The sequence below is a fragment of the Sceloporus undulatus genome, chromosome 4 (assembly GCF_019175285.1).
Source record: "Sceloporus undulatus isolate JIND9_A2432 ecotype Alabama chromosome 4, SceUnd_v1.1, whole genome shotgun sequence".
Lineage (NCBI taxonomy): Eukaryota > Metazoa > Chordata > Lepidosauria > Squamata > Phrynosomatidae > Sceloporus > Sceloporus undulatus.
Window position 1 is genome coordinate 223,432,296 of NC_056525.1, and position 25,009 is coordinate 223,457,304.

The 25,009-nt window shown below is 40.5% G+C and overlaps 2 protein-coding genes across 4 annotated transcripts in view; one reads left to right on the forward strand and one right to left on the reverse strand.

Annotated features, from left to right (window-relative positions):
* The window catches only part of CTHRC1 (collagen triple helix repeat containing 1), a 19,202-nt gene extending 5,215 nt beyond the window's left edge, over window positions 1-13,987 (forward strand). The window contains exons 1-5 of one of the 2 annotated variants that reach the window (XM_042462005.1): window positions 171-405; window positions 3,792-4,013; window positions 7,211-7,427; window positions 9,531-9,683; window positions 13,763-13,986. In XM_042462005.1, the coding sequence (XP_042317939.1) occupies window positions 271-405; window positions 3,792-4,013; window positions 7,211-7,427; window positions 9,531-9,673 (717 nt within the window). In that variant the 5' untranslated portion in view covers window positions 171-270 and the 3' untranslated portion in view covers window positions 9,674-9,683; window positions 13,763-13,986. Of the gene's footprint in view, window positions 1-170; window positions 406-3,791; window positions 4,014-7,210; window positions 7,428-9,530; window positions 9,684-13,762 lie in introns of those variants that run through there. The other variant, XM_042462006.1, reaches the window with a different exon arrangement.
* Window positions 13,046-25,009, reverse strand: SLC25A32 (solute carrier family 25 member 32). Of its 2 annotated transcripts, none has more exons than XM_042462003.1 (7): window positions 24,725-25,009; window positions 22,751-22,901; window positions 19,967-20,052; window positions 17,390-17,550; window positions 16,058-16,171; window positions 15,636-15,781; window positions 13,046-13,580 (listed from the first exon to the last, which is right to left on the reverse strand). In XM_042462003.1, the coding sequence occupies exons 1-7, from the start codon at window positions 24,933-24,935 to the stop codon at window positions 13,448-13,450; spliced, it is 1,002 nt and encodes a 333-aa protein (XP_042317937.1). In that variant the 5' UTR covers window positions 24,936-25,009; the 3' UTR covers window positions 13,046-13,447. The 2 variants fall into 2 exon arrangements, with proteins under 2 accessions (XP_042317937.1, XP_042317938.1); XM_042462004.1 differs by having other exon boundaries at window positions 22,751-22,897; window positions 24,725-24,993.

A 25,009-nucleotide genomic window follows, 5' to 3' on the forward strand; every position in this document is an offset into this window, starting at 1 on the left:
ATGGAAGCGGGATCAAACCGGGTCCTTTCTGCAGTGTGGATGCAGGGCTCCCAAAGACCTCCTCTTCCTCCATATCCTCTTCCCAGATTGGTTTGGAGGTCAGGGAAAGCCCCCCCCCCCCCCCCTGTCTTTCCCCAGCCCCTTTCCTTTCAGGAGAGCCAGGCATTTGGAGGCTGACATTCCTGGGCATCCCCTGGGGCTGAAAGGCTGCCTGCTCTTGGAAAGAGGAGCCTCTGACCCACTCCTCCCTCCTTCCATCCTTCTCCAGCCATGAAGCCCTGCTCTTCTCCTCCTCCTCCTTCTCTTCTGCTCATCCTGCTCCTGGGGGCTGCCCCACTGCTGGGGACTTCGGATACCTCCAAGGGGAAGCCCAAGGCCCTCCGTCAGAGGGAGGTGGTGGACCTGGTGAGTTGGCTTCTTTTGGGGGACCAGGGGGCCTTTCGCAATACATCCCCCTCCTTTTGGGAAGGGAAGACCCTCAGCTCTGCAGGCAGGCAAGACCCCCCTTCTCCCCAGATCAAGGGGATCAAGGACGTCCTCTCTATTCCCACTTCCTCTGACCAGGAAGGATCCCAAAGTGTCCTCCCATTTGGAGCAGGGAGTTTTGGAGCAGGACTTATGTCTTTTGTCATGTCCTTCATTCCCACTTTCTATCCAGGAAGACTTTTCCAAAATGTCTTCCCATTTGGAGCAGGATAAAGAAGCTTATCTAGGTGTGTTTCGAACTTTTCTTTGGGCATGTCTTCCATTTCCAGCTTCTGTCCAGGAATAATTTCAAATTGTCCTCCCATTTTGAGCAGGACTAAGAAGCAGGAATTGACGTTGCTATGACTAAGAAGCATGGATTTATATTTATAAGATTGTTTTTAGCTTTTATTTGGTAATGTCCTCAATTTTTCTCAAATGTCCTCCATTTTCAGGGCCTTGTCCTCCTTTGCAGTTAGTACATCCGGTCACTCTGTACACAGAGAAGGCACTAAAGCGCTGTGCACCATATCAGTTTGCAAGTACGGGATACAATTTCTAAATAATGCTTTCTTTCACACACAGAGTCCTCTTTGTAAGTAGAAAAGAAGGTTTTTGACCTACTAGTGCCCTACTCCTCTTGAACTCACTTTCTACTGGCAGACACAGGAAAAGAGATTCCACCTAAACGTTAGGAAGAACTGTTTGGCAGTTGAATATGCTGCCTTGGAGCCTGAATCTAGAAATCTACTGATCACAATCTTAAAGCCTGGCTGGCATTTCATTTTGGGTGATAAATGTGCCTGAAAGCTGTTTGAAAGGTGCCGGTGGGCAAGCAGAATGATTTTACCTGTGCAATGTTGCATGCCTTTCTCCAGGACTGCATATCCGCTTTGCATGCAGAATGCATTGGCAGCTGTTGCAATTGCATGTTAGCATTTAATGCAAAGTGGCTGAGAGAATGTGATTTAGATGACAGCTAAGCACTTCCAGTTCTCTGCAGGTAAATCCATCTTGTTCACCCAGCATCTTTTTTCTGTAAGATCTGGCTGAAGGAAAGAACCCTTGCAGATGGAGGGGAAGAGAAGCTGTATCATGCCCATTCTTTGGACCTGAGCTCTTTTGCTCGCTGCTAATGTAATGCCCATAGCTGGCGGGTTGGAAAGGAGACCGCTGTGTAATCTGTTGTGGTGGGACTCTCTGGCAACAGACGATGAGTAATCCGATTGATCTCCTCTGTTCTTTGTTATTACATGCTGAAAGCTATACATTTGGGAAATGGTTAGTGGGTTTCTTAAACATTCTTTTCCATGCTGGACACATCAGCAGAGCTGGCCTTGGCAGGCTGCAGCTGCAGTCTTCACCACATCCTCTCCTCATCCAGGGGTATGACCAATGAGAGGAGCAGTGTCACTAGTTGAATATGTGCCTGTCTGAATGTGTGAGAGGAAAGGGAGGCAGGATATTTGTGCATGAGAACTAGGAAAGAAAAATAAGTCTAAAATCTAGTGCTGTCAGTAGCTTTTGGCTTGCATTTTGGGACCAAAATCTGTACCAATAATTTATGTAGATGAGCATTGTGTGTCTTTTGAAGTCATTACAATTTGCAGCAATCCTAAATTGACTCTGTCATGGAATTTTCTTGGCAAGATTTGTTTGGAGGTTGGGGTAGGGTTTTTTTTGGTTGTTGCCATTTTCCTTGTCTGAAGCTGAGAGAGTGCAACTCATTCACAATCACTCAATGGTTTCCATGGCCAAGCAGGGATTTGAACCTTGGACTCCAGAATGTAGTCTAATAGCCAAAATACTACACCATGCTAAAATGGTGAAGGGTCTGGAAACCATGTCCTATGAGGAACGACTTAGGGAGCTGGGGATGTTTAGCCTGGAGAAAAGAAGGTTAAGAGGTGATATGATAGCCCTGTTTAAATATTTGAAGGGATGTCATGTTGAGGAGGGAGCAAGCTTATTTTCTGCTGCTCCAGAGAACAGAACCTGGAACAATGTATGCAAGCTACAGGAAAAGAGATTCCACCTAAACATTAGGAGGAACTTCCTGACAGTGAGGGCTGTTCGACAGTGGAATGCACTCCCTCGGAGGGTGATAGAGACTCCTTCCTTGGAGGTCTTTAAGCAGAGGCTGGATGGCCATCTGTCAGGGATGCTTTGATTTGGATTTCCTGCATGGCAGGGGGTTGGACTGGATGGCCCTAGTGGTCTCTTCCAACTCTACGATTCTATGATTCTATGCTGGCTTACAGATGATTGTATGATGCATGATTATTACAATGTTCTGCTTTGCTCAGAGTCCATCACATCATATTAAGTGTTCTTGTTCTATGCTGTCAAATTGGCTTTGACTTGTGATGAGCATGAATATGGCGAGAAATGAATATAATTCATTCATAGGAATGAGAGACCTTTGAGACTTCTTGTTATTAACAGCCCTGCTCAGGTCTTGCAAACTCAGGTCCATGGCTTCCTTGATTGAATCTACCATACTCAATGATAAAGCAGTCTTCCTCTTTTCCTGCTGCTTTGCACCTTGCCAAGTATTATAATATTTTCTAATGTCTTTTCATTATACAGTTGGCTCTTCATATCTGCGAGGGTTCTGTTTCAGACCTGCCTGTGCACACCAAAATCTGTGGGATCTCAAGTCCCATTGTTCCCAATGGCAGCATGACACATGAGCAACCATGTCCATGCACCACCATTGGGGATAATGGGGCAGAGCCATCCATGGATGCTCCAGTCGATGGATGGCAAGCCTGCGGAAGAAGAGATCCGGTTTTATGTCCAAAATACAACAGTCTAATTTTGGCTTTTAGTGATAGCTCAGGTCTGATTCCTCTGGGAGCCATTTGTTTTTCATTTTAGCCATCCATGGTATCTGTAGACCTCTCCTCTAGCACCACATTTCAAAGGAGTTGATTTTCTTTCCCTGTTGGCTTTCTTCACGGTTCAGCTTTTACAACTATACCAAACATTTGGAAATACTATGGCATTATGAAGCTGCTATTGCTAATCATATACAATTCTATTTTCATGTCTGTACACCCTCCCTTCCATTTACCACTTTATCCTTTTCAAAAGTTTAATTCTTTATTTCAAAAATTTCTTAATGAGAACACATAAAATGGAGTATAATAAAGGACACAAAATATACCTAAGTCTCTACATAACAGGGAGACAGAAAGAGGCTGACAATCCAGAGTGTCTATATTTATGTGTTTGAAAAGAGACAAAATAATAAGAAATATTTTTGCTGGATAAACCAACATGCCGAAGTATTACTTTCAAATAATGACTTTTTTGCTTTTCAGTACAATGGAATGTGCATGCAAGGACCTATTGGTGTTCCTGGAAGGGATGGAAACCCAGGAGTCAATGGAATCCCTGGAACACCTGGGATCCCTGGCCGTGATGGGCTCAAAGGAGAAAAAGGAGAATGTATGCGAGAAAGCTTTGAGGAGTCTTGGACGCCAAACTATAAACAGTGCTCATGGAGTGCTCTGAACTATGGCATAGACCTTGGAAAAATTGCAGTAAGGAAGCATGTTATGTTTATTATACACATTGCAACACAGCTAATGTACTTGAAAGATACTTAATTTTGGTAAAAAGGCATGTTTTGGTTTGGGTAGTCCCTGCCTAGCACTTATCAGCCCATAAGTGCTAGGAGGGGTCGCCTAAACCAAACCAAGCCTTTGTACTTCATAATGACAAACTGCAAAACGTTCTGCAGTGGAGCTACACTATGTCTTTTGTCTTAATCTTCCCCCCTCCCCCCTAGGCTTGCAGCTTAGTTGCTGGTGCCCCCACTCCATAGCCATTCTGTGGCTGGTGGAGGGGGAGAGAAGAATCAGAGAAGCATTTGGCTAAATCCCCATAGTCAGACATAAACCAATGACACCCCCCCCTGCACTAGGAGGATGTGGGGAATGCTGACCGCACCAGGTGACACCATAACGGTGTGTGTGACACCACTGTTCCTCAAATATCAGCATATTGGCAGAAACAGGCTGTGGCATTCACCTGTATCTCTTTAAAATGTTGAATAGATAGAGTGGCATGTGGCTCAGTAGGAGGAGAAAGGAGAAGCCCTAGCTTTTCTTTAAATTTTTAAAATTTTTCTTTAAAACATCACATTTTACCAAATTCTCACTTTAACCACATGAAACTATGCATATGTAAACACATTTATTCTGTGCATATGATATTGTAATTTAGAGGTATAATTTTAATTTTGCTAGTTGTTTATGTCACAGTTATTACCATTACATTCAGTGATATATGGGTATTACGATTTATGAGTGAATTAGTATAAAAACATTACTAAGGATTCTATATGGGTGTGGTATGGAAGGAGGCCAATGGAGACACCTACTACCTCAGTCATGCCACTGGACATCTGCCAAGATCCACTGGGGTCCTGCAGAGGTCTCAGTGGTTGATTTAAGGATAGGACATAGCAAGATACTGATAATCCCCTGCACTTTCTACCAAGCACTGAATAGTTATGAGGGGAGGGGAGATGACAGCAACTTAGTGAGACATGGAGAGAATAAGAGAGTACTGTACTAAGCTCCACAACAATAACACATATTGAAGCATACATTGGACTTACTTACACATGTTACTAACAGGATCCTATGTTCCTTTATTATAGAATGCCATTGGGACATCTCAAAGGGTTGATTTAAAAAAGCAACATACTATGAATCATTAAGTCTTCACAAGCATTGTCTAGCAGATAGAAATTAAACATCAGATACCCTTCAGATGTCTTGGGCTACAACTGCCATCATATGGCTGAAGATAATGAAAGAAGTAGTCTAACATGTCTGGAGGTCAGGGTAGATTGGAGTGGGAATCACTGGGTTCTGCAGATGGTGATAGATCATAGTCCTACTCAACAGTGTCAGTGGTGAGGAATTCAGGGAGTTGCAGTTCAGCAACTTCTACAGGGTCACATGATTCCTTCCTTACAACAGACAAATACAGAAGGCAGTTGGAGAAGGGAGGCAATGTGGCTAATTTTATGAGAAATATAGACCTGAGGCTAGTTGCTATTTTGAGGAGTTATGCATGATATCAAATACTGATCCTCAAATACTTTTAAGATTGCTAGTTAATTGTTCTTTTCAAACTTAGCCATTCCTTATTTAAAAAAAAAATTAGCAAGTACTTGCTAAGTGTTGCATCTCAAGTTATTTTTACTAAAACTAATTGTGTTCATTGGCACAGTCATTGCTTAGCGGTAAAGAAGGTCTTTTTAATGGGAACTGCATGTCTTAGCATTCCAGCTATCATGGAACAGCAAATCTAGTTTTACTATATAGCCTTTATTATGCATTGCTCACTGAGCATTCTTCAGCCCATGCATTGGGACACCCAGTTCTGTCTGCTCCAGCATCTCTGTTCTCAAGAGGTTCTTGTTCATGTGGAGGCCTTTCAGATCCCTGATGTTCCAGGGTTCTTGTTAGTGCTGAGAGCTCCTATGTGAACAGGAAGATCTCACCTTCAGGCATGTCAATTTCTATCTAAAGAGAGCATCAGATGGGAGTGAGGTGAGGCTAGGTAACACCCCACTTATATGTTAAGAAGACCTAATCATGTAAGTTAGGAAGTGTCCAGCTCCTCTTGTAAGCCCCAATAGGGCTTATGCATGTTGTTTCTGGAAGCATTCACACATCAGCTTCCACATATTTGTTTTCTACTTTGGGAGAAAGTCACAAACTGATGGGAAGAAAATGGTTGTGTGAAAATGAAATCCTTGCCTCAAAAAGAAGAGCCCTCCCTCCATGACATCATCATCAGACCTGGGAGGGAAAGAGAGGCCCAACTTCCATCAGGCCTAACTGTGAATGTTCTCACTTCGCTCTCTTTAATTTTATTGTATTTCTTTCTTTCATAGAATCATAGAATCGTAGAGTTGGAAGAGACCACTAGGGCCATCCAGTCCAACCCCCTGCCATGCAGGAAATCCAAATCAAAGCATCCCTGACAGATGGCCATCCAGCCTCTGTTTAAAGACCTCCAAGGAAGGAGACTCTATCACCTTCCGAGGAAGTGCATTCCACTGTCGAACAGCCCTTACTGTCAGGAAGTTCCTCCTAATGTTCAGGTGGAATCTCTTTTCCTGTAGCTTGCATCCATTGTTCCAGGTCCTGTTCTCTGGAGCAGCAGAAAACAAGCTTGCTCCCTCTTCAATATGACATCCTTTCAAATATTTAAACAGGGCTATCATATCACCTCTTAACCTTCTTTTCTCTAGGCTAAACATCCCCAGCTCTCTAAGTCGTTCCTCATAGGGCATGGTTTCCAGACCCTTCACCATTTTTGTCGCCCTCCTTTGGACACGCTCCAGTTTCTCAATGTCCTTTCTGAATTGTGGCGCCCAGAACTGGACACAATATTCTAGGTGGGGCCTGACCAAAGCAGAATATTTTATTATCTTTATTTTTACTGTTGTAACCTGGCTGGATTCCTTGTGATTGGGCGGGCTATAAATAAATAAATAAATAAATAAATAAATAAAATTATTATATGCTATAGGACATAAGAGCTGAACTCTCTTTTAAGATTCATGTGACAGGTCTGCATAGTAGTCTCCTTGAAAATACACATGGTTTAGATAATAAAACATTTATCATCAGGCTACAAATTCAGCCACTTCTTCTACGATAATGAATAAGCAACCAATAGATTCAATATACAGTTTGTTCTTGTTTTCAAACAGGAATGCACATTTACAAAGATGCGTACCAACAGTGCTTTGAGAGTCCTCTTCAGTGGATCACTTCGACTCAAATGCAAAAATGCCTGTTGTCAACGCTGGTATTTTACATTTAATGGGGCTGAATGTGCTGGACCACTTCCTATTGAAGCTATAATTTATTTAGATCAAGGAAGCCCAGAAATGAATTCTACTATTAACATACACCGTACCTCTTCAGGTATGTATTGCGACTGTATAATACCGTGAATTAGAATATTAAAGTAAAACTCCTGGGCTTTGGTGATGCAGAAATCCAGCCATGCTACTTGTAGCAAGTCAAAATGCTCATGATGAGTCAAAAGATATATCTTCTCAATTGTCTTTTCTAGTGCTATAGAACTGTTGGCTCTTTTAACATTAATTAGAAGAGAGCTTCTACCTTGTCCTCTGGCCTTTGATTCTCTAGTTCTAATGACAGAAAGAAAATAGACAGTATAGAGCTCAGCGGTGGGCCCTTGGTATCCACTGGGGTTTGTTTCCAGGAACCTCCATGGATATCAAAATCCATGGATACCCTAGTCCCATGATATACAATAGTGTAGTAAAATGGTATCCCTTAAATAAAATGGCAAAATCTGTTCGCTTTAATTTGTGTGTATTTTGAAGCCATGGATGGTTGAAACTGTGGATACAGAGGGCTGACAATTCAATTCCCAGAAACCACCAGACAGCAAGGCTAATTTCCATGCTGACTCCTATTCTGGGAGTTACAAGAAAACAACATCATTTCTGCACTTTTATTCTAATGATGACTGACGTGTCCAGTTTTCCCTTTTCCATTGGAATAATATTTTAACAGAGAAAAATATTGTCCAGTGAAGACACCCCCAATTTTATGGAATTGCTGTGATATTGACAACCTAAAATTACAGCAAGCCCCAGAATGCAAACGCCAGAAACACCAAATTATTATCCTTTGAATGTATTCTCAAATAGAGAACTGAACAGAGTGTTGGTTTTTATTAACGTATGAAGAGGGTTCTATTTATTATTATTAGTTGGAGGGAGCTAGTTTTTTTAAATTAAGAAATTAATTTTATTTCTGTCCAGATAATGTTGAGTTATTCTTTTAATAATTAAATACAGGCTAAACTTCCCTATTCCAGAATTCCAAAATACTCTAAAGCCCAAAGCTGGGTGGCTGAGATAGTGACACCTTTGCTTTTTGATTGTTCAGTCTACATGAACATTTGTTTCATACACAAAATGATTAAAAATACACTTGTCCCTCCATATTCACTAGGGTTAGGGGCACAAGACCCCCGTGAATATGGAAAAACCGCAAATAACAAAAACACCATGTTTTTACCTGAGAGGACACCTCTCTAGGAATCTCTAGGTCCTCCAGAGCAACTCTGTGATCAACATCTGACAGACACTAACCATAGAACAGCACTGGAGGAGCTACAAATGCCTAATATAGTATTCTCTCTAGGAATCTCTAGGTCTTTCAGTGCATCTTTTAGTTAAATTTGACCAGAGTTGCACTGGAGGACTTAGATATTCCTAGAGAAAACATATTAATCAAATCTGTGAATAATCAAAGCCGCAAATATCAAAGCCGCAAATATGGAGGAATGACTGTATTTTATAAAATTCCCTTCAGGCTATGTGTATGAAGTATATATGACTTGCGTCCCATCTCCAAGATACTTCAGTGTGTGTGTGTGTGTGTGTGTGTGTGTGTGTGTGTGTGTGTAAATACAGGTATTCCAAAATTTGAAGAAGGAAAAAAAAAAAAAACAGATTCAAACACTTCTGTCCCCAAGCATTTTAAATAAAGGATAAAAGTTTAAAAATACTAAAAAAAAAACAAAAAAAAAACAAGTGGCAACATGCAAGGAACTTCAGGGGAGAGGTAGAAGTGACTTTTTCTTCTTTCTGGCCCCATGTCCCTCCCCTAGAGCAGAAGGAAATGTTGGAGAGGATTTGTCAGCATGACTGCATTCTTTTCAGTCATCCAGGATTCAGGCCAAGAACTGTAATTGCTGCATGCCCTTTACTACATTGTTATCATCAGAGCTCAGAATAAATTAGATGCTTGGTCTGCTGTTCCCGGTGACTATGCTGACTGGTGATTCTAGCAACTGTTAATGCAAACAAGTAACTTATTCCAATCTCTGCTTTAATGTACATTATTCTGGTCCCCTACTTCCTTTGGTAACAGTGAAATGAACTCTTCCTTTACATTGCTCATGCTTTCCTTGTGCACTTCTACACATCTTTTGAGGTTTATGAACAAACTACTTTGATACCAAAATGTGTTTTGCCTTTAAAACAGTGGAAGGATTATGTGAAGGAATCAGTGCTGGTCTGGTGGACATTGCTGTTTGGGTTGGTACCTGCTCAGATTATCCAAGAGGAGATGCTTCAACTGGATGGAACTCAGTCTCTCGTATTATTATAGAAGAATTGCCTAAATAGAGCTTTTTTAGTAAGTGTCCTTTGCTCCAAACACTTGTTCAGTGCCTTATATAACTTCCTCCATGCTGTACATGAAATCCAGTATTTTGTACACCAAAGCAAGCATTTTGTTATAATACAAAAGCTTGTTTATAGAAAAATAATTTGTTTTTCTGGTTTTTTTTGGTCCATTATCTTTTACAGTATTTTAGAATAATAATACTGAAGCAGTAATCTGGATTTATCAACTACTTTTGTACAAATTCAAACTGTATTGATACTCTTTAATGAAGATGATATTCTACAGTAAACCAAAGAGATACAATTTCATTAGCAAATAGCATTTAACTTTATTCAAACTTCTCCCACCCACCCCAGTTGTTTGGGTTTATTTTAAAACTCAACAGAACGCTTTTGAAAGAAGGTGAGGAAGCCACTTCCATCTGTTATGAATCAAACAAGATTGGAACACATTCCCCAGAATCTTGTCAGTGTGCTATACTAGCAGTTGCACTTTTTCCAGGTCACAAAACAGCAACAAGGGAAGGCAAACAAAATTTGTTGGCTCTGAGCACAATAATTCTCTAGTGCCTTGCCGCCTTCTTGGGTGTTGTGCCTGTAGCCTTTTCCCTCTCCTCACCATTGCCTATCCCGAGTCCTTTCATACTATGTATAGTTAAGTTGGCCCTCCTTATCCATGGATTTTTTAAACCACGGATTCAAGCATCCACAAATTGAAAATATTCAAAAAAGGTATAAATCCCAAATAACAAACCTTGATTTTCCCATTTTATATAAGGGACATCATTTTGCTATGCCATTATATTTAATGGGACTTGAGCATCAATGGATTTTGTTATCCACTGGGGGTCCTGAAGCCAAACCCCAGTGGATAACAAGGGCCCACTGTATAAGGTTGATTCTACTTTAATTGCTATGGCTCCATCCTGTAGAATCCTGGGATTTGTAGTTTAGGGATAGGCATTTAGAATTCTCTGAGAAAGACCTCTAGCACCTCACAAAACTACAAAACCCAGAATTCCATAGGATTGGCAATAAAAGTGGAATTACTGTACTATTATTGTGCAGTGTCAAAGGACCCATATATACTTAGGCCAGAATCATGTAACAATAGATGCTTGTAATATTTGTACATTTTCTACTGAAAGATCAAATTCTGATACAAATGATTCATTTTTAACAGATGAATTCTGATTGCTTTCCAGAAAATTATTAATACCAATGGAAGGCACAGGGGTTGTAATGAGTGCGGAACCTTTTTATACACTAACTTTAGTAGCCAGGCAAGCAGTCCCTTAGGTATGGTCAGCTGCCATTTCCATTGTTGTGAATGGGGATAATTACTGACGCAGTGCATGATGGATCACACGGGAAACTCTTGATTTAAGTAAAAATAATGGACAGCCCAACTGAATTTGTTCTGCATACTAGTGAACGAGCATGCCACCCTAAATTATAGTAAAAATAGGAGTCTGTCTCAGAATGCCTCCAGAATGTACAATAAACATTTTGTTGGTTTTTAAATCCATGCACATCAAGGGCTACTCTTGTTTTTTGTTTTCGTTTCCCTGTGTAATACCCATTTTTAACCATATTTTATTTACACTTGCCAACTGAAAGACTGTGGACACTGAAGGCTGAGTTTAGCTACATGTGTTTCAAAGGAATAGGGCAGCAGGGGGGATACACATGCTTCTCTCAGTTTCCATTTCACAAGACAGAGGAATACTAGACAAATTAGAAGACTCTTTTTTTAAAAGAGTCATCAGCGTAATGGCCAAATCAAATGATCAATGGCCAAAGTGATAGATCAATTGCAAATTGTGAAAAATACATTATTCATTTCTGTTCCTGTACACCATCTCCAGAAAGCAATGCATACAAAGATATGCATACAATGCACGCAAGATATTAAGAAATGCAAACTTTAATATACAGTTAATTTGTAGAGTATTCACAGGCAGGTGAAATTTAAACTATTAATAATGGTTTAAATGATTACATTTTTAAATCAAAAACCTAATTATCAATCACATTTTTAATGCAAGCTGTATTACTTAGTACTATCCTGGACCACAATCCAATGCAGGGGTAAAGCATGCTTGAGCCACCACTTCCCTGTGGCTTTCTCTTCTGTTAGTGGAAACCTTACTGTTCCAAGCAAGCTTCTGCTTTAGAAGGCAGATGAGGCTTCATATGATAAAACACATGTACAGCTTTTTCTCTATTGAGCTTTTTTGTTTATGTATCCTAAGCCTATTTGTTATTGTAGTATTTTTATGTTGTAAGCTGCCCTGAGTAACGGCACCACATTAGGACAGGAGGACTTTAATCCTTTAAATAAATAAATAATTTGAATGGGTGTCTTATGCATTCTTTCTTGTGTGTATCATTTAAAAATGCATTAGACCTTACTGCTGAGTCTCCTTCTCAGGAGCCAGAAAAGGATGAACAGAATTGTGATCTGAGGTCATAGAGTGGCTATGGCTGCTTCTGTATTCTCTATCTCTAGCCAAGTTGTTCATGCTGGGCCTGCATAGTATCAGGCTTCCTAAACATCACATCTCAAATACTATTTAGTTAAATATTAGATTTTGTTTCTAAGTATTAGATTTAACCTAAATATTGATACTGGTGAGAAGGCACAATGACTCTTTATTTCAAAACTGGCAACATGAAACCATAGCCCCATTTTGCAGTATACTGAAGTCAAACATGGTGGTCATGTTTTCTCAGTGCCATGCTGTCTAACAGGGGTAGGCAACCTTTTTGACCCGGGGGCTGGGTTGCTGTCCCTCAGACAACTCGGGGGGCCAAAGCCAAAAAAAAAAATTAAATATTTTTTTTAAATAAATCAAACAAATTAATAAACCAGGACAAATGTAGGACAAAAATTTAAAATGGAGGACACGCAAAAAAAATCTGCTGATTTTTTAAAAACTGTTAATATAAATGCATGTTTCTCAGGCTTCTATAGACAATTGCCCCCACCTTGCCCGCCGCTTGTGCCCACTTGCTCCTCCTTGTCCCCCTTGCCAGCCACTTGCCCCCCTTGCTAGCCGCTTGCCCCCACTTGCTCCTCCTTGTCCCCCTTGCCCGCCGTTTGTGCCCACTTGCTCCTCCTTGCTCCCCTTGCTAGCTGCTTGCCACCACTTGCTCCTCCTTGCCAGCTGCTTGCCCTGCGTGCTTGCGCTGGAGGCTAAAGCCCCTGGTGGCAATCTACGGCAGGGCCGGGCCCGGTCCCTAGGCCTCGGCGGGCCGCATGCAGCCCGCAGGCTGTAGGTTGACAACCCCGGGTCTAGAAGCTTTGTTAAATTTTCATTCACATTGACTCTTACTAACTGAGGAATACAACAGTTTGGAAAGCTGAAGTAATTGTGGAGAAACAAACATAATTTATTGGAGACATGCTGAAGTAAAAGACACATATACAATTTGGTGATTACCTTATTCCATGTAAAATTTTGCTTCCCATTAAGACTTCTGTAGACTAAGAATCCACTCCTTTTCATGTAACAGAGCTAGACAGAACCATACAACAAAATGAAAGATGCAGACTTGTTTCTGGGCTGCATCTATTCATTCACTTAGAGAAGATTCAGATGGAATAATATTCCAGGCAAAGAATCCAAATGCAGAAAAAATGAATCAAGCACAGTTAGTGGTCTTCTAGCTTGTCGTTTCTTCTGTGACTACCAAGAAAATTCCATCTTAACTTAGAAAAGTGTGGTGCATAGTCAAACTATGATAATGTCCAGATATTATAAAGTATTTTCAGGCACCAGTCTTCAAGCCAAGTAGCAAATGAGATACATTTTCATATACTACAAATGTAATACAGCATGCAGGAGTGACTCTGATCACATTAGGTACAATTCCTTTGTAAAATCCATGTACTCCTTCATTCCTAGGAAGAAGAACACATTTATTTGTAACTTCCAAGCATATTTACTATGGCAAAGTCCTGCAGTTGATTAATGAAGCTATTGTGACAATTGTAATAGTGTATTTTTACTAGATTATTAATGTTTGGATTACTAGTGGGAAGAAAGGTAACAGAAAAATCATTTTATGTATGCTTTCTTTTAGGTTGTTCATCTTTGCTACAACTCCACTTAAAAACAGTAATATACAATTCTCGATTTCTCAACAACAACTAATTCTGAAATGCAGATATATACTCTTGGCAAAAAAGCCACTGAAAGTCCATTCAGAGGGCTATGATGATCTCTGGAGGCCAGTGCCCTATGTTTTAATGCTGTATGTTTTTAATTTTATTATTTTTTTAATTGGTAAGATGCTTTGTGTTCTAATTTTGGGGGGGAAATGGGATATAAACATAACAACAACAACAACAACAACAACAACAACTGCTCTTTTTTATTTAATAAGGAGATGGCAAAACCACCTCTAAACATTCCTAGCCTAAGAAAACCCAATGAAATTCATAGGATTGCCATGAATTAACAGGTGACTTGAAGGCATACGCACACAAACACACACGATTATACTAGGGAGCCAGAGTGATATAGTGATTTGAGCACTGGACTATGACTTTGGAGGCCAGGGTTCAAATTCCCACTCAACCATGGAAACCTTGTGCAAGTCACACTCTTTCAGCCTCAGAGGAAGACAAGGCAAACCCTCTCTGAACATATCCTGCCAAGAAACTCCCAGGATAAGTTAGCTGTAAAGTCACCGTAAGCAAGCAATGATTTGAAGTCACAAAAAAAATAAAGATTACACTGGGATAGCTCTTGTCAGTAATGTGGGCTTTAAAATACAAAGGTTTTTTTTACTCTTTATTAATTTCTTAACAGATATTTAATTCCTGATTCAAACATAGTAACTGAAATCTTTCTGCTATGATACTCATTTGATCTGAATAAGTGCAAAAGTCTGCCAGCAATAAATGTTACTTTTGGGGCCCCATATTCTTAAGATTGCTACTCTCCCTTATACAGCAGTTCTCAACCTCTACAGAATTTCATGGGTCATGTGGCTTCCGGTGCCAGGTGATTTTCCTATTCCTATTCACAATATTTACTGGGAACAAGCAATGCATCTCTTCACCAGTCCTTCTGCTCACTGCTCTCTTCCACTTGCTGTGCAATAACACAGGAAGCCTTTTTGCTATAGCAAGAGCAGAGTCGCAAGTGGGAAAATGGACCAATTCAGGGATGATGGCAAAGGCACAACAGTTACATGTTTATCAGATCACAGGTAAGGAAAAGCTCCAGAGCTACCAAACCAGTTACCAAAAAAACAAAACATATGTTTGGACATCAAAGTGACCTATCCAGCTTTTTTCTCATAGAGACAATGGCTGTGTAACAAGGTTAGCTGATCTATTTTCATTCTTGATTTTCAGATAAAAGCTTCCCAGAGTAACAATCAATTTTTAAAAAAGAGATAATCCCTGGTTATAGGCTTGCAATGATAAGATTGAGATACACATAGATATCAAAAGGGATGGTGAGGAAAAAGGGACACAAACAAGCTGTGCTGATTCTTAATGTAATAAGCTGGAATGGAAATAGTTCAAGGAGGAGGAGAATCATAGGCCTGTTACAGACTGCCAAAATAAAGCTGCTTCGGGTCTCTTTGGAGGTATGCTGTTTAAATGATGCATGCATCCTAAGAATCCGGAAGCTGCACCAAAGCTGCCCTCCAGTGCTTAGGAATGGAGTGTGGCTTTGGCGTGACCCCCGGACTCTTAGGACCCATGCATCATTTAAACAGCATACCTCCAAAGAGACCCGAAGCAGCTTTATTTTGGCAGTCTGTAACAGGCCATAGTTTCTTTACTTAGTCTTAGTTTCTCTACCACTGCAGCAAACCCATTTATGATTGTTTTGGGCTACTATGAAACAATTGTTATTGATGTTCTATTGACAAAAAAAGTTCCTCCAATATCAGTAAAGGAAGCATTTCTACACAAGATTTAGATCTGGATGCCTACCTCCATGTCTTACGGATGACGTCAACTACACCTGAGTATTTGTTGTGCTGATCCTGGAGACGTGCCCTCACAACTTGATATGGGTATGTTGCTGAAACTGCAAATATCTTTGATAGGGCTGCCATGATGATATATTCTAAAGTGCTCTGAAAAATGAAATAGTAACAATATTAGTTCCCAACAACATTGACTTAAAAACTTTGTTTTGTATTTTTAAAATATTATATAATTATATAATATTTTTTTTATTTTTGTGTAATTAAGATATATGTATTGTGAATATGAACTGTATACTTTGGGAATTCAAACCAGTTTTAGATAGTAAGAAAAATACCTGTTCTAAATAATACAAGTGAAGTTAAGTCCTTGTGACTGTACTTGAAAAAAAAAAACTGGTGCTACCATTTTATAGATTATCTTACCAATTTCAAATCAACCTGTCTGTTTCGGTATTTATTGTATTTTGATTTCAGCTCTTCATAAGCCATGAACTGAAGTGCTCCATGTGATGTTCCAAACAAACCAGGGACAAATCCCTAGAAAAAAGGAATTTTTACAGTTAAGGTAGAAGAAAACTAACCATGCTTCCACAAGAAAAAAAAGTACACTCATAAGTTTAAAACACTGTACAGAATTTATACACTGAAAAACAACCAGATTCCTTCCAGGTAACTCCATATACAGGAAAAAGTTGGGGAAGAGATGTGGCTCTTAAATTGTTGGATTCCAGTTGCCATCAGCTATATCCAGCTTGGCCAATGGTCAGAGAATGCTAGTGTTGTTGACACTAATATCTGGTTGGCCAGAGGCTCTACTGAAAAATTATACAAACCTACAGATTTAAAGCTCCTCTAAATCAGAAGACCCATCAGATGGGTCAATACCAAGAAGTATACAAATGCTTTCCTTTCCATTCAGTTTGCTTCCCCAGTCTATCCATAATCACCATTTAAGCCTTTGCTTGCTGCAAAAATAGGACATTAACACTGTCCGAACATTGTTTAACTAGCATCATTCAGTAAGTTTAGAGGGACATCAGCTCAAATTTGGCTTACTCTGGGAGACTTGAATCTATATCATAATAAGAACAGACACAGATAAATTTCTAGTGATATGGAAGAGGTTTTCCAGACAAAAGGTTGTTCTACCAACAATGAAGTGAAAAGCAGCTCACATGTATCCATTTCAGTGGAAATGTGCCCATTACTCAGTTCACACTGCCAATGGTTCTGTTGGGGGGGGGCACCATCATAACCTACTTGCCTAATTTTGTATTTATAATACAATTTCTGAATAACTGCACTTAGAGTTATGGTCTTTCCCAGAAAAAGAAGAGATCATAGGCCTGTTTACAGACTGCCAAAATAAAGCTGCTTCGGGTCTCTTTGGAGGTATGCTATTTAATTGATGCATGGGTCCTAAGAGTCTGGAGGTTGCACCAAAGCCACACTCCATTCCTAAGCACTGGAGTGCAGCTTTTGGTGCAGCTTCCGGATTCTTAGGATGCATGCATCATTTAAACAGCATACCTCCAAAGAGACCCGAAGCAGCTTTATTTTGGCAGTCTGTAACAGGCCATAGTCACTATAGGATAGAAATATTTGACTCTGTGACAAAAGAATAATAATAATAATAAAAAAAAAAAAACTAAGGCAACGGTGGGGCTGCACAGGAGGATGACAGTTAAGTGTACTTATTCAAACAATAAGTACTCAATGACAAAATACCTGTTGTCCATTTTGTAATCGACGTACCTTATATAGGCCATGTATTCCTTCATGCTTATATATTTTTATAAGGGCATCAAGCATCCCTTTATACTGCCTCTTTGATGGGTCAGTGCCAGCTTCATATTGTAACACAAGTCGAGTCTTTGTTACCCAGATTGGATTTGTAATACACAGGGTCATTGCTCCTATCATAAAATGAAAATTTGACAGTTATGACAATGTCAATATAACAAGACAGCATTTTAAGAACATTTGCCCAATGACTGATACACATACACTGTTCGCAAAAATTATTTTTTAAAGAAGTGCTTAATATTAGTTCATCTAATATTTGTGGCTAATTTTGCCTACTCTTCCACATTTATCACAAACTACAGACAAAAAGTTAGTCCTGCTAAGTAAAGGAGAAGAATCAGGAGACCAGGGATAGAGAATGTGTGGTCCTCCAGTCATAGTTCAACTGCAACTCCCATCAGCTCTGGGCAACATATCCAACAGGGAGTGATGATGGAAGTGGTACTCTCATAGCTTTGGAAAGGATAAACATTTTCCCTCTCTGAGGTACAGACACTATATGACTACTTAGCCAAATGTATTCTTTGGGCTCCTACGTATGTCAGACAAAAAGTTTACAATAAGGGCCAGTGATCCTAACAGAAAGGCTTAATTCACCAGTGACAACTCACATCTTCTCCCCTTCCTTTCTTTATTTACAAGGCTTCTCTCTCCTTTTCATATTCAAAAATGGGTTGCAATGAAGAATGGAAATCTACTCATAGAATACAAGTCCATAGCGTCTTATGTACATGATTTAGCTACAGTTCTTTAGATTCCACCCTAGAAAAGGCATGTTTTTGCAATACTACCAACAGTTTAGATCAATACTTCTAAGTAGCTTGGATCCTAAATTGCTTAGATGAACACTTTTATCAGATAAAGAGCAAATATTTCAAGTACTTAAAACTGCATGAAGCTCCATATTTGTACTTCACTGGCAAACATTTATTGAAGAATAAAATCAACAGGTTGGAATTCTAAGCACATTTATTAGCGAGTTAGCTTCACTGAATACAGTAAAGCTTACTACTGTGTAAACATGAACAGGACCAAAGATTCAGCCTATGATCCCATTTAAAGAAATAAATAATGGATCTCTAGTGGTGTATTTATACACAGATGACTGAGTCAACCAATCCTGGGGCATCTGGCTTGTTGTTTCTTAATGCACTTCATGGCTAGTCAGTGGCCATTCTGGTCACAGGTGAGTCGTGGAGCTGTGCCTGGATGCCAAACAGCCTGTAAACTATCTAGTTTACAGCTTATGCATTATGGGAGAACACAAAAATGCTTGTGTAAATGGGTATTGGGTATCTCCTTATGCCAGCAGGAGTTATGCTGGCATACTACCCAAGAGGCTCCTGGCCTCAGAATACATTTCTATGCACCCTTCTGTTCAAGCCATATAGTATGAATTAGAATTTAGATCTACAGTATCATCATGATCATGATCCTGCCTTTCTCCTGATAAAGGAATCCAAAGCAGCTAACAACCAATTTAATACAGTACAAGTTAAAAACAATACAAAAGCATTAAAAATGTAGATCTAAAGTTTTTCTTTTAAAAAATGAACAATTTAAGAAGTTGAAACATTACAATGAAGACATTAAACTGTATTACAAACTATGTACAAACCTTGACATTTGAACTGTATTGCATTTAAAAGCTTGAAATTTTTAAAAGCCTGATGGCAGAAAAATGTTTTTAGCTGCTGCTGAAAAGAGACAAGGGAGGAGGCCATGCTGGCCTCTCTAGGATGGTCCAGAGCCTGGGAGCAGCCTCTGAGAAGGCCCTCTCAATATGGAGATTCCCCCCAAACAAGCCTGAGAGAGTGGTGGGACAGACAGAAGAGTGTCCCTGGATGATCCTAGTGCTCTAATGGGCTCATAAAAAGAGACACCCAAGCTGTATAGGGCTTTATAGGTCAAAACTAGTACAGTACTCCAAATTGTGCCTGGACATAGACCAGCAGCCAATGGAGCTGCTGCAACTACAGAGTTGTGTGCTTCTTGTAGTCAGCTCTAGTTAACAATCTGGCTGCAGCTCTTTTGGCAAACTGAAGTTCCTGAGTGCTTTTACAAGGCAGCCCCACATAAAGTGCATTACAGTAATAAGGGATATAATCAAGATATGCACTATTGTGGCCAGATCTGACTTCTCCAGGAACAGGTGCAGTTAATACACTAGCTTTAACTGTGCAAAAGCACTCCTAGTCACTGCTGAAACCTGGGCCTCCAGGCTCAGAGATGAATCCAGGAGTACCTCCAAACTATGAACCTATGTTTTCAAGGAGAGTGTAACCCCTTGTAACACAAGATGAATCATTATTCCCAGATCTGTGTTTTGACTGACCAGGAATACCGCTGTCTTATTTGGATTAAGCTTCAATTTGTTTGCCCTCCTCCAGTCCATTACAGCTGCCAGGTACCAGTTTAACGTGAGCAGCTGGAACTGGAGGCCACAGAAAAATAATCAACAAAGAAAAAGAATATACCAAAAGGACAGTTAGATATACACATTAATTCTGCTTGTATTTTTCTTACCAGCCTCAGCAGCTGACACAAGGTGTTCAGTTGCTCCAAGACTTTCCAGTTTATCTTCTGTTTTGTATGCTTTAATGGCATTATAACTAAAGAGTGAAATATTAATATGAGGTTTTAAAATCCTTTATAAGCATATGAAATACATCTCTTATATGAATACAGATAAATTAGGTATATGGATTTAAAAAATATAGACCAGCTATAGACCTCATCAAATCTCTTTACAGTATTTGCATTAGCCAAATGCTATCAGTATACAGTATCACACAGAATCATAAGAATTAACTGTCTGCAAATCTACTTCAGAAACCCAAGGGCTTGTGACCAAGTCAAAGAGAGACAGACTATTTTTTCAACCCATAGTAGTGCAAAATCTGTTACACTAGCTGTTTCAGGGCTGCTAGAAGGGACAACATTTTAGCATTTTCTCTCCCAATTTTATGACAGGCAAAACTACTATAGCACCACTGTTACTGGTGAAATACAAATAATAGCAATTTGAGGAAGATGTGGCAGCATGGGCACTGCACAATTTTCATGTCATGGGATTACACACAACCTGCAAAATCTCCGTTTTCCCCCTTTGCATAACAGATACTGTGTCATCTTACAAACTGCTTTTAAAGCAGTCTTGATACTGAAAGGTGGTTAGGTATATGGCACCTTCCCCAACCTGGTTCCAACTGGGGACAAGGAGAGTCATAATCCAGTATTTTAAAGGAGAGGCTGATACATCATATGTGCATGTGTATACTTATGGGAAGTTTACAGTGCCAAACTCGTCTAGTACTAGGAGTGTTGTTATTTGGATCATACATAAATTAACATTATATTTGGGCTTTTGTATATTTTATTAACATTGGGCTGTATCAAAAGGGTGCACAAGGTGATGAACCCAGTTTATGTATCTGACCCATCAAAGATTTCTCTCTTTTCCTAGGCCTGTGTTCTACAAGGCTCCAGTCCAAGGAAAGACCTGTGCCAAATCAGGCAGAGACATCTCCACAAAATTTTCAGAAGGTAGTGCCCCACCATTCAAAAGGTTAACCTGACCTTTGGAGAGGGTTTTTACATTATAAAGGAGCTGCAAAAGGGTAACAGTGTAAGCAAAATATTGTTTGCATGAGATGCCTTCCATATATGCAATCCCTTTCCAATTCTCTATAAAATATAATACTGGGAAAGATTAGGTTGTTCTCCACAGAATAATTATTCTTCTCCTTAAATTTTTTTTTTATAAAATTGAGGAATATGAAAACAAACAAATTAGAGAAGAAAATAAAAAGGTGTCATCAACCAAGTGTGTTGTTTTGATTTTTTAAAAACAAACGTATTAAGTTCATTTCAAAGCAGTATTTAGTTGCCAATATGGGACAATTAATTGATAGAAAACAATATTCCGGAGGATCAAATTTAAGTATACAGTATTCTATATCTTTTACTACATTTTATTTCCAATTTTCTTTATACCTATTTTAATTTCTAGTAACCTCATAATCTTTAAGTGCTGGCTGCAATAAGCTTTAGATGCTGCTGAACAGTAATCCAAAGGAAGGCCTGGTAAGCAACAGACAAGTAAAAGATGTTGCAAATTAGCACAGTGCAGTCTTCAGGCTTGATCCTGGGCCTGGCAGAGGAAATGGCAGACACCCAGATTTTCTCACCATTACTGTAACTCAAGGGATAAGATACTTATAAAAGAGCTGTTTACTATTTTGCTTCATTCACTGAGAGTTAAGAGTCATGCTGGTGCTGTCTGCTCTAAAAAAAAGTCTACAAAGTGAACTGCAACTTCTGATACAGGTGTGTTTTCAAGATTAGCCTTGTTTATGTTCTGAAATAAGAGTCCTAAGAAGAATAACCTAATAAGGCTTGTGATCTCATGTTCAACTGAGACAACAGTTGTTGGACTCCTCTTGAAGAAATATCTCACATCTTATCAGTCTTAAACAAATAGCATATATACTCGACTATAAACTGACCCCCGTGTATAAATTGAAGGAAGGTTTTGGGGCCAAAATTATGGATTTTGATATAACCCATAGGTCGAGGGTAAAACCTAGGGGCATGTAACAAAGAATATAGAAGGAAAGGAAAAATATGTCAAAACACGCTGCTATTTTCCCATCCAGAAATTCAAAAAGGCCAGAAATGGCATTTTTGGTGTGGTGGAGAGAGTAGAGGTGGGCTCATGTTTCTTTTAGGTTCTTCCACCATGGACTAAGGTCTTGCCTTTCACCACTCTATTCAGAGAAGAGGATGGTTCCTATTTTGATAACAATTAGGGTATAGTACTTACACTGACCTGTGAATAAGGTGACCCAGGTTTTTGGGGTCGATTTTTTTTTGACTAACATTTCTAGACTTATACACGAGTAAATCTACAGCTAATAATAAGTGCCAACATTATGAACAATGTGACAACAAATACAAACAAACTCATTTGCTTGTAGCTTCTGAAATACTTTGTTGCATCATCCTAGGGCACTGGAATAATATATATGGGCAGGTTATTTTACTATGACCCAAAACACACTGCAAAAATAATCCAGTTTAAGACTGCTTTAATTGCCCTGGCTCAGTGCTAGGGAAGTCTGGGAAGTGTACTTTAGTGAGGCATTTAGCCTTCTCTATACGAGAGCTCTGGTGTCACAACAAACTACAATTCCTAGGATCCCCTAGCATTGAACCAGGGTTAAAATAATCTCAAACTGGATTATTTCTGCAGTGTATTTTGGACCTAGGACTTTGAAATGACAAGGGTTTAAACAATTTTAAACTTACAAGTAAAAATAGAGGCCCCAAGAGGCACCAGCACCCCATACATTTGGCGTCACACCTTGGTACAGGCCACGTAGTCCTTCTTGTTTCCAGATGGTTGTCAAACAGTGCAAAATGCCATTGTATTTAGGCCTCAGCTTCAAGCCATCACTCACTCATCAAAATAAACAGAGAAAGAAAGTACAATCTAAATAAATCAAGCAATACAAAGATACCAAAATACAGTGCGCCCACACCATGCACGGATGCATTTTACACAGCTTCCAGCTTCCATGGAAGCTGTGCAGGGAGAAAAACAATGACCGCCATGTACATGTGCCCCATTATCTCCTATGGGGCTCGAGCATAGGTGGATTTTCCCTTACGCGGGAGGATCCAAAACGGATCCCCTGCGTCAGGAGAGGGCCCACTGTACCACAGCTTGTCAACTTTGCTAGGTGAGAAATGTACAGAGTTATCCATCCTTATTGTAAAGATGTGATCGTGTGATCAACACTCTTTCAATAAAGAGGTTTTATTCAGACATAGCCATGTTGCTCTGTATCAGTATATAAAGGGATCTTGTAGCACCTTTGAGACCTAACTGAGAGAAAATGTTTGTAGCATAAGCTTTCGTAGTATCTGATGAAGCAGACTGAGGCTGCAGCCGCACTGCAGAAATAATCCGGGTTGACACCATTTTTACTGTCATGGCTCAATGCTATGGAATTCAGGGAACTGTAGTTTGTTGTGACACCAGAGCTGGTGCCACAACAAACTACAGTTTCCGGAAATCCATAGCACTGAGCCACAGCAGTAATAGTGGTGTCAACCCAGATTATTTCTGCAGTGTGGATGCAGCCTCAGTCTATGAAACCTTATGCTACCAACACTTTCCATTTAATCTCAAAGATGCTACAACCGTATACTGATACGGTTATGTCTATGAATACAACCTCATTGTTGAAAGAGTGTTTATCCAGGGAGGCATGAGGCAGGCAAAGGTGGCACAGTGGTTAATTGCTGGTACTGCAACCACAACGCTGTGAGTTCGATGGCAGGGCGCCAAGAACTGACTCAGTCTTCCATCCTTTTGTAGGTCGGTAAAATGAGTATCCAGTTTGTTGGGGGCAACTGGCTTACAGATTGTAAACCGCTAACAGAGTGCTGAGTTCACTATTAAGCAGTATAGAAATGTAAATGTTATTGCTATAAATGCTATATTTTGAATAAGGATGGATAATTTGGACACTTCTTGTGTTTGTTCCACTGTCGAAAAAGCCCTTACTGCCAGGAAGTTCCTCCCAATGTTGAGCTGGAATCTCTTTTCCTGGAGCTTGCATCCATTGCTCTGTCTCCTTTTCTCTGGAGCAGCAGGAAAAAGGCTTGCTCCCTCCTCAACATGACATCCCTTCAAATGCTTAAACAGGGCCATCGTATCACCTCTTAACCTTCTCTTCTCCAGGCTAAACATCCCCAGTTCCCCAAATCTCTCCTCACAGGTACGGTTTCCAGAGCCTTCACCATCTCGGTGTCCCTCTTCTGGAGATGCTCCAGCTTCTCAACAGCCTTTCTGAATTGTGGTGCCCAGAACTGGATGCAATGTTCCAGCGGACCGAGGCAGAATAGAGTGGCGCTAGTACTTCCCTTGATCTATACTGTACCTCTATTGATGCAGCCTGGAACCGCCTTGGCCTTTTTTGCAGCTGCATCACATGCTGACTCGCGTTCCGTTTGTAGCCCACTAGGGCTCCTAGACCCCTTTCCCATGTAGGCTTGAAGGGTGTCCATTTCCAGCTCCAAGCGCCCAGGCATGAACATGCCGGGAGACCTGAGGGAAGGGCGACCGCTCTGCTGCCTCTGGGGCAAAGGCAGAGATGCCTCTATGGAGGACCACGGGGAGAACTGTTAGCTCGCGCGCCGCGTGATTGACAGCCAGGCGGCGACCGTTGGGGAGGCCGATGACGTCGCGCGGCCTAAGCGCCCTCCTTCCCTCACCTGCGAAGCGGACCTTGACCAGGTCCAGAGGATGCAGCACCAGCGTGGAGATGACGCCGCCGCTGAGCCCGGCCACCAGGTTCTCGTAGTGCGCGTGCCTGAAGAGGGGCCGCGGGGCCGAAGGAGCGCTGGCGGGAGGAGAAGGGGAAGCGGAGCCCGCCAGGGTACAGGCCGGACTCTGGGCCCCCGGAACGGCCGCGGCCGGGTTCATCGGGGGAGAAAGAGAGAGACTGAGAGAGAGAGACGCTTCGCTCGTCAGTGACGCCCCTCTCGCGCACGTGGCAC